The sequence below is a fragment of the Nyctereutes procyonoides genome, unplaced genomic scaffold, assembly GCF_905146905.1.
Source record: "Nyctereutes procyonoides isolate TBG_1078 unplaced genomic scaffold, NYPRO_anot_genome, whole genome shotgun sequence".
NCBI classification, from domain to species: domain Eukaryota; kingdom Metazoa; phylum Chordata; class Mammalia; order Carnivora; family Canidae; genus Nyctereutes; species Nyctereutes procyonoides.
Genome location: NW_026575047.1, coordinates 19,242,216 through 19,255,855, shown reverse-complemented (window position 1 = coordinate 19,255,855; position 13,640 = coordinate 19,242,216). Strand labels below are relative to the sequence as shown.

At 37.2% G+C, this 13,640-nt stretch overlaps 1 protein-coding gene across 1 annotated transcript in view; it reads left to right on the top strand.

The window, feature by feature from the left end:
* PDS5A (PDS5 cohesin associated factor A) overlaps positions 1-13,640 on the top strand; it is a 152,612-nt gene that overhangs the window by 122,441 nt on the left and 16,531 nt on the right. Inside the window, exons 27-30 of the mRNA XM_055326255.1 lie at positions 6,677-6,809; positions 7,376-7,495; positions 12,336-12,398; positions 13,110-13,255. Of these exons, the coding sequence (XP_055182230.1) occupies positions 6,677-6,809; positions 7,376-7,495; positions 12,336-12,398; positions 13,110-13,255 (462 nt within the window). The remainder of the gene's footprint in view (positions 1-6,676; positions 6,810-7,375; positions 7,496-12,335; positions 12,399-13,109; positions 13,256-13,640) is intronic.

Here is a 13,640-nt window from a genome sequence, read left to right as displayed (position 1 = left end):
TCCACTGGTTGGATGTTGTTTAATCTCTACATTCTTGTGAATTTTTTAGTGTTCTTTGTATAGTTAATTTCTGGTTTCATACCATTATAGTCGAAAAAGATGCCTGATATTATTTCAGTCTTAAAATCACTAGGACTTTGTTTTGTGGCCTAACATATGATCTATCTTAGAAATGTTCCATGTGCACTTAAGAAAAACATGTTTTGTTTTTTTTAGAAAAACATGTATTTAAAAAAAAGAAAAACATATATTTGTTGCTTTTGTATGGAATGTTCTGTAAATATCTATTAAGTCCATCTGGTCTAACACATCGTTTAAGATCAGTGTTTTCTTTTTTTTTCTTTTTTTAAGATTTTATTTATGTATTCACAAGAGACACAGAGAAAGAGAGAGAGAGGCAGAGACACAGGCAGAGGGAGAAGCAGGCTCCATGCAGGGAGCCCAATGTGGGACTCGATCCCGGGTCTCCAGGATTACAACCTGGGCTGAAGGCAGCGCTAAACTGCTGAGCCATTGGGGCTGTCCAGATCAATGTTTCCTTATTGATTTTTCTGTCTAGATGATTTGTTCATTGAACTAATAATAGAGGCATTAGAGCCCCTATATATAATAAATTATAATAATTATCTAAATACTATTATTGTATTTCTCCTTTTAGGTCTAGTGCTTATATGTTAGGTGCTCCTATGTTGGGTGCATAAATATTTACAAAAGTTAAATCTACTTCTTTGTTGTTCCCTTTCTCATTATATAACACTCTTTTTTGTGTTTTATTTTGTGTTTTATTACAAGTCATTGTTTATTTTGTCTGATACAAGTGTAGCTACCAGAGTTTTATTTTGGTTTGTATTTGCTTGTAATATCTTTTTCCACTTCTTTTTTTTTCTTTTTAAAGACTTTATGTATTTGTTCATGAGAAACACAGAGAGAAAGAGAGAGAGAGAGGCAGAGACACAGGCAGGCTCTATGCAGGGAGCCTGACATGGGACTCGATCCTGGGTCTCCAGGATCACACCCTGGGCTGAAGGCGGCACTAAACCGCTGGGCCACCCGGGATGCCCTCTTTTTCCATTTCTTCATTGGGTGTCTCTCTTGCAGGCAGCATATAGATGAGTCTTGTTTTTTTATCCAGCCAGCCATTCTTTTTTTTATTATTATTATTACAGAATTTAATCTAATTCTAACCTAATTACTTTCAAGGTAATTATTGATATATATGTGCTTATTGCCATTTTGCTCATTGTTTTGTGGCTGTTTTTGTAGTTCTCCTCTGTTCCTTTAGTCTTTTGTTCATTTGTTTCGTGGTTTGATGACTTCCTTTAGTGGTATGCTTATATTCCTTCCTCTTTATCTTTTGAGTATTTACTATAGGTTTTTATTTTGTGGTTACCATGATGCTTACCTATAAGAACTTATAACAGTCTGTTTTAAGTTGCTAACAACTTGTTTGATCCCATTCTAAGTCTCAACATTTTAACTCTCCTCCCCACGTTTTATGGTGTTGATTTTACATTTTGCATCTTTTTATCTTGTATTTCCCTTAAGTAATTATTGAATCAAAGTTATTTTTATTACGTTTGTCTTTTAACCTTCATACTAGCTTTATAAGTAATTCCCTACCTTTACTATCCTATATATTTACCTTTCCAGTTTCACATGTGTTCTTGTTACCAATTAGGGCCCTTATTCGCCTGAAGAAGTCCCTTTGACATCTTACCTACAACCAGTTTAGTGGTGATGAACTCCTTTAGCTTTTACTTTTCTGGAAAACTCTTTCTCTTTCCATTCTGGAAGATAATCTTTGCAGGTAGAGTATTCTTGGTTGTTTTCTTTTAGCACTTTGAATATATTGTGCTATATCTTCTTGGCCTGTAAAGCTTGTGCTAAAAAATCTGTTCATAGTCTTTGGGGATTCTCTTATATGTAACAATTTTTTTCTCTTGTTGCTTATAATATTCTCTCCTTGTCTTTAACTTTTGACATTTTAATTGTAATGTGTCTTAGTGTAGGTCTCTTTGGGTTCATATATTTTGGAACTCTCTGGGCCTCCTGAATCTGGTGTATATCTCCTTCCCTACATTTAGGAAGTTTTCAGGCATATTTCTTCAAATAATAATTCTGCCTCTTCCTTTCCTTCTGGAAGCTCTTCTGGAAGAAGCAGCTCTTCTGGAAGAAGCAGCTCTTCTGGAAGCTTGCAGTTCAAATATGAGTCCATTTGATATACTTTCACTTCCTGAAGCTATTTTCACCTTTTATATCATTATTTTTCTTTTGCTGCTCTGATTGGGTGAATTCCACTGCCTTATCCTTAGGTTGACTGATCCTTAATTTATGTTTCATATCTAGTCTGCTATTGAACCCCCTTATTATATTGTTTAATTCCATTATTATATTCTTCAGCTCTATGATTTCTGGTTGGCACTTTGTTATAATTTCTTCCCTGTTGAAGTTCTCACTCTGTTCATCCAGTCTCCTCCCCAGTCTAGTGAGCATTTTATGACCATTACTTTGAACCTTTGAACTCTTAATACATTTTCTTAGGTTCCTTAAGGGTTTTGTGTGTGTGTGTGTGTGTGTCTGTGGTTTTTTTTAAGATTTTATTTATTCATGAGAGACACATAGAGGCAGAGGGAGAAGCAGGCCCCATGCAGGGAGCCTGATGTGGGACTCGATCTCTGGACCCAGGATCACACCCTGAGCCAAAGGCAGACAGACACTCAACCACTGACTCACTCAGGCGTCGTCCCTCCTTAAGGCTGTTTTATGAGGTTTTAGCTTATCTTTCACTTGGAACATATTCCTGTTTCTTCATTTTGCTTGACCCTCTGTATTGGTTTCTGTACAGTAGATGGAACATCTTTTCCAGTCTTGAAGGAATGACCTTGTAGGGGAGTTGAACCTTTTCATTTGGTCCTTCCCCAGCTCTCAGTCATCCCTCAAAGCTTTGAGTGTGTCAAGCAGCCTGTTTTATTTTTAATAGTTCCCAGTAGTTAAGGATGTGGCAAGAGGTGTCAGTGTCCCATAGTGGATGATCTCTGCATCTACATTCAGGCTGACTGGAACCCAGACCTTTAGGCAGCTGCTTTTAGAAGTATGGAGATACATACAGTTCTCAGGGGCCACAAGCATAAGCCTCACTGACCACCAGAGCCAGGCAGGTATGGTATGTCCCCCCGGTGGCATTCATAAAAATAGAGGCTCCGGACAAGTATATGACCTCCGTTCTGGGAGATACCAACAAACTGGAGAAAGACCAAGAGCACCAAGATGGCATTTATAGCCTGTGTTCTTTAAGGAAGCACGAGAAGCCACTAAATGTTTGCAAAACCTGAGTCCTGCCCTTAGTCCAAAGCTCCAGGACCAATTGGCCTTTTCACAGGAAACTCAAGGTATGCCTTAGTCTATTGTCTGTGCAACATCTTGAGGGTGGTAACCTGCCAAGGGCCATCCCTCTGATGAACACTGTCCCTGGAAAATCCAGGATGCAAGCTCCTTCAGCCACCAGAGCCAAGTGATTAAGGGGTGCCCCCTGAGCATCAGGCACCAGATGGAAAGCCCCCTTCCAGGAGACACTGGCCCTCTGGAGCATGGCAGAGGGTGAGCATGAAGATTAGTGCCTGCCCTCAGAGGTCTCTGGAAAGGATATCGGTCAACCTCCAGATGATTGTTATCATTAGAAGTCTGCCCCTCAGGTTCTGATGATTAGCTAATAGGCCTTCTGCACAGAAAGACTAAGCTCCTGGGTCAATTGCCTCTTGCTGTGCCCGGGAGGGATGGTAACTGGTAGCCGTTTAGGCACTCTTTGTGCATTGGTTACAGTCCTTGGGGACTCATGAATGTAAACCCCATTGGCCACCAGTGTCAGGTGATGTAGAAGTATTCCTTGGCAGCAGTCACAAAAATTGGGGCACCAGGGGAGGGTTATGAACTCCTGTCTAGGTGATTATTATGTTCCCATGTGACCAGAAACCCAAACACCTCTGTTCTCTAGAGACAGGTGTTTAAGAGATGTCCTCTTGGGCAACACCCACAAAAGTCAGGGCACCAGACACATGTAAAGGTTCCCTTCTCAGCAACAGCAAAGGGAAAATGCTTCATCCCTGGAGAGTGTTCCTGCAGGCTTCTAGATGTGTAAGTTAATTTAGCTGCCTGCCCTTCAGGTGGAGGCTTTAAGCAGGTTAATGTTCTCCACTTTAAGCTTCTTCTGAGCTGGACCCAGGGGCAAGTCAGTTCCAGTACACAAACCCTTTTTAGAGGCATTTCTCAGATTGCTACAGACTTGTGAGACCCACTAGGGGGACTCATCTCTTATGTTCCTATCTTAAAAGTTAGGGTGCCTGGTGTGGGGTTTGAACCTTTCACTCCTTAGGATGAAGTTTCAGGTATTTAAGTTCCCTCCAAGTTGTGGTTCACGGCACCAGGGGTGGGGGTTCATGGTTAGATTGTGTCCCAGCCTCTCCTACCCACTTTGATGTGGTTTTTTCTTGTTTGCTGAATGTATAGTCATCACTCAGTTAGCCTTTAGGTTTTTTTAAGAGGAAATTGGTTCCATATGTAGCTGTAGGTGCACTATGGTCCTGAGGGTGGTGAGTTCAGGTTCTTACTACATCATCATCTTGAATCAGACCAAGTTCTCTGTTTCTTACTGATCTTCTGTCTGGCTTTTCTATCCATTATTGAAAGTAAGGTATTGAAGGGGCACCTGGGTGGCCCAAGGCATCCAATTCTTGGTTTGCACACGGGTCATGATCTTGGGGTTGTGGGAACAAGCCTGCATCAGGCCCCACACTCAGCAAGGAGTTGGATTCTCTCCCTCTGCCCCTCCCTCCATTTGCACTCTCTCAAACGTGCACACTCTCTCTCTGAAATAAGTCTTAAAAAAAAAATAGGGACACCCAGGTGACTCAGTGGTTGAGCACCTGGCTTCCGCCTGGGGTGTGATCCTGGAGTCCCAGGATCGAGTCCCGCATGAGGACTCCCTGCATGGAGCCGCCTTCTGTCTCTGCCTTGTGTCTCATGAATGAATAAATAAAATCTTTTAAAGAAAGAAAGAAAGAAAATAAGGTATTGAAATCTCTGGTTATTTTCGCAGAATTATCTATTTTTCTCTTTAATTCTGTCAATTTTTACCTCATGTAATTTTGGGACTCTGTTAGGTTTGTATGTGTTTTATGATAGTATCTTCTTGCTGAATTGAACCATTTATCAGTGTAGTACTTCTGGGTCTCTTATAATCCTTTTTTACTTTGTCTATTTTGTCTGATCATAAAATAGCTACCAGCCCTCTTTTGGTTACTATTTGCATGAAAAAAATTTTTTTTCTTATCCCTTTACTTACAGATGCTTTACGGTTTGGGTTTTTTTTTTTTTTTAAGATTTTTATTTATTTATTCATGAGAGATATTTATTCTTTATTTATCCATGCAGGGAGCCTGCTTCTCCCTCTGCCTGTATCTCTGCCTCTGTGTCTGTGTCTCATGAATAAATAATTTTTTTTAAATCTTAAAAAAAAATAAACTGAATCTCTTGTAGATAGATATAGATGGATCTTTCTTTTTTTTCTCCCTTCTTTTTCCATCCTTCTTACCTCTGCCTTTTAACTGGGGGCTTTAATCTATTTTCATTTGAAGTAATTACTGATAAAGAGTTATTTCTGCGATATAGCTGTTTGCTCTCTCTGCCTTATATATGTTACTTAATTTCCTTCATTACAGCTTCTCTTTTTTATATCTAGATTTTTTTTATAATGAGCCTTTTTGATTCCCTTCTTTTCTGTATATTTTTAGTTATTTTCTTAGAGATTCCAAATAATACTTGTAACAACCTAGACTGAATAAAAGCAGCTTAGTTTCAAGAGTTACACTTTGTCCTTTACATCTCTACTCCTTTCCCTTTAGTATTGTGATAGAAATTATATCTTTTTACATTATTTCCATTTACATAGATGTAATTATTACTCTATTTAAAGGCAAATACATTGAGTAATAATTACATTGAAAGTACAATAATGCTGGCTTTTATATTTACTTATGTGGTTATCTTTACTATTTGCTAATGTTCTTTATTTCTTCTTATGGTTTTAGTTACAGTCTAGTCTTGTCCTTGTATTTCAGCCTGAAGGACTCCATTTAATGGTTCTTTTAAAACATGGTTCTTTTAAAAATGAGCTCCACTAACCTAGTGCTGAATTTCCCCTTCACAATAGTCTTTTAAAACATTTACATAGAATATAGGCAAAGAGGTATGCATACATTATCATCAAATGATTTATCCTCTGTTGATGCAGTAAAGCAGTAAGTCCCATGGGTGCCTGAGATTCATCCTGGAAACTTAGTATAAACAGGCCCTACCTAGACCTACATAGTTTGCAGAGTCAAAATGGAAAGACTTTGCTGCCTGCTGGTTTTCTCACCATTGCTGGGCAATGATGATACATGTCGAATCATCTAAATGTCTATTGAATACCTATAGAATGAATCTTTATGTGCCTCATGAAACTGTCAGGCTTTCTTGTATTAAGCTATTTTTTTATTTTTAATATTTTATGGTTTAGTTTATATTTTCTCTTATTTTGTTATATCCAGACAACAGACCTTCCTAATAAGATATTTAATCCATTTTAAGCAAAGCACCTACGTTTAGCCTCTTTTTATAGGCAAGTATGTTTATCATTTAGGTGCCTATGGTTCATGCTTGAAGTTTTAATGACAAAGAATGAAAACAATAGCCATGCATTTATGAAGAAGATGGCAGAGAACATCAAGTTAACAAAAGATGCCCAGTCTCCAGATGAATCCAAGATGAATGAAGTAAGATATGTATTAGGCCAGTCTGTATTAAGATAATTATAGGAAAAAATATTACAATCCTTGTCCCACTTGTTCTTCCCATTACATAATAAATTAGATTACAGAATGTTTGTAAAAATATATATTTATGGTCAGTTTGATTGTATTTTATTATAATTGAATTCTATTATTTGAGGAATGTTTATTACCTGGAAAAGGACTTTAAAACTTCTACAGAGCAAGAAGATAAAAACTAATAAAATTTACTACTCTGCTGTCTTATGAACTTTTAGTAAGTTACACAGAGAAGTAAATATTCCTTTTTGTATGTTTCCCTTGGTTTAGTTTGGTTTGGTTTATTTGTTTTTAGTGCATACTTGGCATTCATGTTTAATTAGGTAAAGGGTTTTTTGTTGTTGCTTACCAGGAGGCTGCACATAAAGAAGAAATGTAAACATAAATGTGAAATGTTCAAGGAATACCCACATAACCTTTTGATTTCATTTTATGCATCCGGTAGAATTGGTACTTGTGGTTACTTTGTGCTACTGAAAGTTATATAAGATCTTTCTTTCTTTCTTCCCTAGAAACTTTATACAGTATGTGATGTGGCTCTGTGTGTTATAAATAGTAAAAGTGCTTTGTGCAATGCAGATTCACCAAAGGATCCAGTCCTTCCAATGAAATTTTTTACACAACCTGAAAAGGTAATTTTTTTTCTTCATTGTTCTACCACCACACTAAACTGATTTAAATTTCACTTACCATCAACCTGAGTGGCAAATAGTGGATTGTCTTGACTACGGAATAAGAAATACCTCCTTGTATTTGTATCAAGGAATGGGAGATTGTCTCCCTGAACAAATGTCATTCTCAGGCAGCCCAGGTGGCTCAGCGGTTTAGCGCCGCCTTCAGCCCAGGGACTGATCCTGGAGATCCAGAATCGAGTCCCAAGTTGGGCTCCCTGTATGGGGCCTGCCTCTCTCTGCCTGTGTCTCTGCCTCTCTCTCTCCCCTCTCTCCCTTCTCTCTCTCTCTCTCTCTTTCTCTCTCTCTCTTCTCTCTGTGTCTCTCATGGAAAAATAAATAAAATCTTTTAAAAAAAAATGTCATTCTCACCTTACAGAGTAGAATGCAAATCAAAGTGATGTTCTTATATAACTATTCTTTCTCAATATTTCTAGTATGTAAGAGAAGTTTTTTGATTTCTTAAATTATTTTAATCTCACATTATTTATTAAAAAGATTGTTTTCATTTATTTGACAGCACAAACAGGGAGAGCTGCAGGCAGAGGGAGAGGGAGAAACAGACTCCCTATTGAGCAGGGAGCATCATGCAGGGCTCAATCCCAGGACGCTGGGATCATGACCTGAGCTGAAGGCAGATGCTTAACCGACAGAGAGCTACCTAGGAACCTGTTAATCTCACTTTATTAAAACAGTGTATTTTATCAGGCAAGAAATAAATGTTTGGTACAGTGTAAATATATATAAAATATATAATATGTATGAAATAATGTTAGAATTAACATTGGTCTTACCAAATGATAACCCTGTATTTTTTTTTTTAAGATTTTATTTATTTATTCATAGAGACACACACAGAGAGAGAGGCACAGAGACACACACAGGCAGAGGGAGAAGCAGGCTCCACCCAGGGAGCCTGACATGGGACTCGATCCTAGGTCTCCAGGATCAGGCCCTAGGCTGAAGGTGGCGCTAAACCGCTGAGCCACCTGGGCTGCCCCGATAATCCTGTATTCTAATCAACTGCTTCTGATTTAAGAGACTTTAGACAAGTTAACTCTTCCAAGCCTCAGTTTCTATCTCCCTAAAATCCAAATGATAATACCTATGAACAATTACTAATATTATGTCTATAATTTTATGTTTATAACAGTTTGTCATTTAGTAAGTATTCAGTATATGGTAGTAATAATTAATACATCATATATTTGTTCTGCTATCAGCAAATTAAGTTTTCCATGTAATTAAGTTTACCTACCAGCTAACTAAAGCTCTTTGTTTTTCCAACTAATCAGAATTTAAAAACTTTTTTTAGGGGTGCCTGCTCCCCTTGCTTGTGCATATTCATATTCTCTCTATATTCTCTCTCTCTCTCTCTCTCTCTCTCTGTCAAATAAATAAAATCTTTTTTTAAAAATTTTTGTATTTATTTCTGGCTTTAAGGAAGTATTTGGAAGTTTAACCTTCCTGTGCTTTGTTTAAAAAACAGAATCCTAATTTTTTTTTTTTAAGTAGGCTCCACACCCAAATGGGGCTTGAACTCGGGACCCTGAGATCAAGAGTCACAGGCTCTACCAAGTGAGCCAGCCAAGCACCCCCAGAATAAAAACATGTTTTAAATTGGGGGGAAAAATTTTTTTTAAGATTTTATTTATTTATTCACAAGAACACCCACAGAGAGACAGAGACACAGGCAGAGGGAGAAGCAGGCTCCAAGCAGGGAGCCTGACATGGGACTCAATCCTGGGTCCCCAGGATCACGTGCTGGGCTGAAGGCGGCGCTAAACTGCTGAGCCACCCGGGCCGCCCTTAATTGTAAAATTTTTTTTTTAATTTTATACATTTTCAAACCTGAAGGTACGCTTCAGAACATTCAGGGTAATAATCTCCCTTTTAGAGTATTTTACAAAAGAACATATCAGGAAAGAAAAAAAAAACATACCAGGAAATGGAGCTTCCTACTTTCAGTGCCATACTTTGACAAAAATTTTAAATAGATTTTTTTTATTTAATATTCAGCACTTACTGTGCCTGATATTTTGTTTATTTCTTAAGATTTTATCCATTTATTTATGGAAAGATACAAAGAGAGGTAGAGCCATAGGCAGAGGGAGAAGCAGGTTCCCTGTGGGGAGCCTGATCCAGGACTTAATCCCAGGACCTCAGGATCATGCCCTGAGCCAAAGGCAGATGCTCAACCACTGAGCCACCCAGGCGCCCCTAGTTTTTGATAATAAAGATTCAAAGTTCTTTGCCTTCTATTTGAGTATATACTGGTTTATGTAAATAGTCCTACCTGAGCTCTTGAATTAAATTTATTTATTTTTAAAGATTTTATTTATTTATTCATGAAAGACACAGAGAGAGAGAGTCAGAGACATAGGCAGAGGAAGAAGCAGGCTCCATGCAGGGAGCCCAATGTGGGACTCCAGGATCATACCCCGGGCCGAAGGCAGATGCTAAACCGCTGAGCCACCCAGGGATCCTTCTTGAATTAAATTTAAATTTACTTTATTGTTGATCTAGGGTTACCGTGACCAGAATAGTTAAGTACCCAGATAGAATCTTCATATAAGATCCCAGGGGCACCTGGGTGGCTTAGTGGTTGAGCATCTGCCTTTGGTTCAGGGCATGATCCTGGGATCATGGGATCCATGGGGTCCTGGGATCAAGTCCAGCATCAGGCTCCCCACGGGAAGCCTGCTTCCTCCTCTGCCTGTGTTTCTGCCTCTCTCGTGAGTAAATAAATAAAATCTTAAAAAAAAAAAACAAAAAAAAAAACAGTGATCCCATCATCAGGAATTAAACTGATGTGGTATATCCGGTTGGCCCAGTCAGTAAAGCATGTGACTCTCAATCTCAGGGGATTCTTGATGTCAGAGTTGTGAATTCAAGCCCCACATTGGGTGTGAAGCCTATTTAAAAAATAAATTAAATTGCTGTTTGTCACTAGAACCTAATTTTAGTTGGATTTGTTTTGATATCTGAAACAGTGTTTTTGGTGTTTTTTTTTCTTTTAGATTTTTTAAATTTATTTGTTCATAAGAGACGCAGAGAAAGAGGCAGAGACACAGGCATAGGGAAAAGCAGACTCCATGCATGTAGCCTGACATGGGACTCGATCCCAGGTCTCCAGGATCACGCCCTGGGACAAACGCGGCGCTAAACCACTGAGCCAACCTGGCTGCCCCGAAACAGTGTTTTTAGCCTTCCTAAGAACTACTTTTTTCTGTTTTCAGTGAATGCCTTTCTTCATTTCCTTTTCTGATATGTTGCTTTTAATCTGATATAAATTTAGGGACGCCTGGGTGGCTCAGTGGTTGAGCAGATATCTGCCTTCGACTCAGAGCGTGATCCCACGATTCATGATCAAGTGCCACATCAGGCTCCTTGCAGGAAACCTGCTTCTCCCTCTGCCTGTGTCTATACCACTCTCTCTGTGTGTCTCTCATGAATGAATAAATAAAATCTTAAAAAAAAAGATATAAATTTAAACTCTAGGAAACTAAGTATTTAAGATAATGAGCCTAGTGAGGCCATAATATATCTCAATGAATAAAGTGAATGAACTTTAGTACCCAGGCTTTGTGACATTTATTTTAGCTTCATAAAAGTTTGTCCCCCACCCCCCAAAAAAGATACAGCTGTGCCTGGAACACATGCCAAAACTGTGATTTCTCTCTTTCTTTTCTTTCTTTCCTTTCTTTTCTTTCTTTCTTTCTTTTCTTTCTTTCTTTCTTTCTTTCTTTCTTTCTTTTTTCTTTTTTGTGATTTCTTGATGGGCAAATTTAAGCCATCTGTTCTTCTTCTAACAACAGTGTGAAGGTAAATTTAATAAGAGAAAAGAAAAAAATTATTTTTTAAGTGAGATTACTGAAATTAATAAACTTATTGGTCATAGTGAATCACTTATGTGACACTGTCATGATTTATCTGTGTGCTATTACCCAGATATTTAACAGAAATTTCAAAGAATTTTTAAGTTTCATATAGATGAAACTTTCAAGAAAGTACCATTAGTGTCCACATTAACTCTATTAACGTAAACATCACTGCTGCCAAAGAACATTATAATTCATTTAATTATATTTTGGCAGTGTATTTACCTATATGATGGACAGTCTGCTTATGGTTCTAAGAAATATAATATTTTTAATTAAAGTTACAATTTTTCAATGGGAATAATTTGCTTGAGATCCAGTGTGGAGTTATTTTAGTGAATATTGAGTGCCTAATATATGCACTGTACCATTTTGGATGCTTTGGAATTCCAAATGAAGTAGATTTTATACAATAGAGAAAGTAGTTCAGTGAATAACCTGGAGACTGACTGCCCTGAACTATATGAAAAAAATAGGAATGTGTTTTATTTAAAATGTGATTTAAGGGCACCTGGGTGGCTCAGTCAGTTGGTTTTCTGCCTTTGGCCCGTCATGATCCTTGGGTCCTGGGATCAAGCCCCAAGTTGGGCTCTCTCCTCAGTAGGGAGCCTTTTCTCCTCCCTTTCCCTCTGTGGTGTTTCCTCTCAAATAAACAAAATCTTTAAAAAGTAAATAAATAAAATGTGATTAACTTAAATCACATAATTGAGTTCTGGTATTTGCCAAGTCTTATGTGCCATTGAGTTAAAGCTACACTTAATAATATGGTTCATTAAATATGCTTTATATGAGGAATTAATATGTTATGCTAGCTCAAATATAATTGTTATTGTAAGCACAGTGCCTGAAAAGTCTCACTTAGACAGTAAAAAAATACACGTGTTCACTTGATTTTTTTTCTTTTTTTTTTTCTTGGACAGGATTTCTGTAATGACAAGAGTTATATTTCAGAAGAGACCAGAGTACTTCTGTTAACAGGAAAGGTATTATGTACTAGATAATTCGGAAATCTTTATCTCATGTGTATATTACTTCTCTTCTTAGAAATAACCTTTAAATGTCCCATGGATTTTATAGTTCCTGCTTCTTAGGGATATGTTGTGGATTGTAGCATCTAAAGCATTGTTCTCTCAGGCTTTTTTCTGCCATAAATGACTCTTGAATAAGACCATGTGTTCTTATCAAGCTTCAAAGTACTCAGAATCCACAAAGCAGATTTTCTCAAAAAATGGTATAATAAGTTTAGATATGTAAGATTAAAAAAAGAAATGATTTTAAAGTATTAATGAGTTAGATAATTTGTATTCTATAACACTTAAAAGAGCAAAAGTAATTTTTGATAAAAATGTCTATTACTACATACATTTAATAGTTTATTTGTAAGACATTTTATTATATCTTATTTGTTATGTATTTCAGTGTATTTCAGAGGCACTTTTTATTTTGATTGAGCAATAAGGAATAATTAAATACTGCCTAGTTGTTTTTAAATAGAAGTAATGCCTATGACTTGTAATTGTATTTAGACCAACTTGATTTTTCAGAATTCTAATTTCTAATAAATTTATAATTTAACTTCCCAACGTAACAGCAGTTCCTTGGCTTAGGCTAAACAGTATCTTTTACATGTATATAATTTTATATGAATTCCTTACAGTAAGGTATAAAATAACATGCATATTTGTAATTTTTAGCCAAAACCTGCTGGAGTACTAGGTGCAGTAAACAAGCCTTTATCAGCAACAGGAAGGAAACCATATGTAAGAAGCACTGGAGCTGAGACTGGAAGCAATATTAATGTAAATTCAGAGCTGAACCCTTCAACCGGAAATCGATCAAGGCAATTTTTTTTCTCCACTTGTTTTTGTTACTATCACTCATTACTTGCTTCATCTTTTTTTTTTTACCTAAAGCACTAGATCACAAAAATAGAATTTAGGAAACATTTTTGTAAAATATAAAAGCAATGAGTTTAAATATAAATAATGATGGAAATTCAGAGTGCACAATTACATTTTAAACCCATTTAACGTTGCAAATATATAAAAAAGTTAAATGAAACAGATGTAAGAATTTCTAATATAATTAATTTACATGGAAGTGTTTATGTAAGAAAAGTTAACACTTGGAATCCCTGGGTGGCGCAGCGGTTTGGCGCCTGCCTTTGGCCCAGGGTGGGATCCTGGAGACCCAGGATCGAATCCCACATTGGGCTTCCGGTGCAT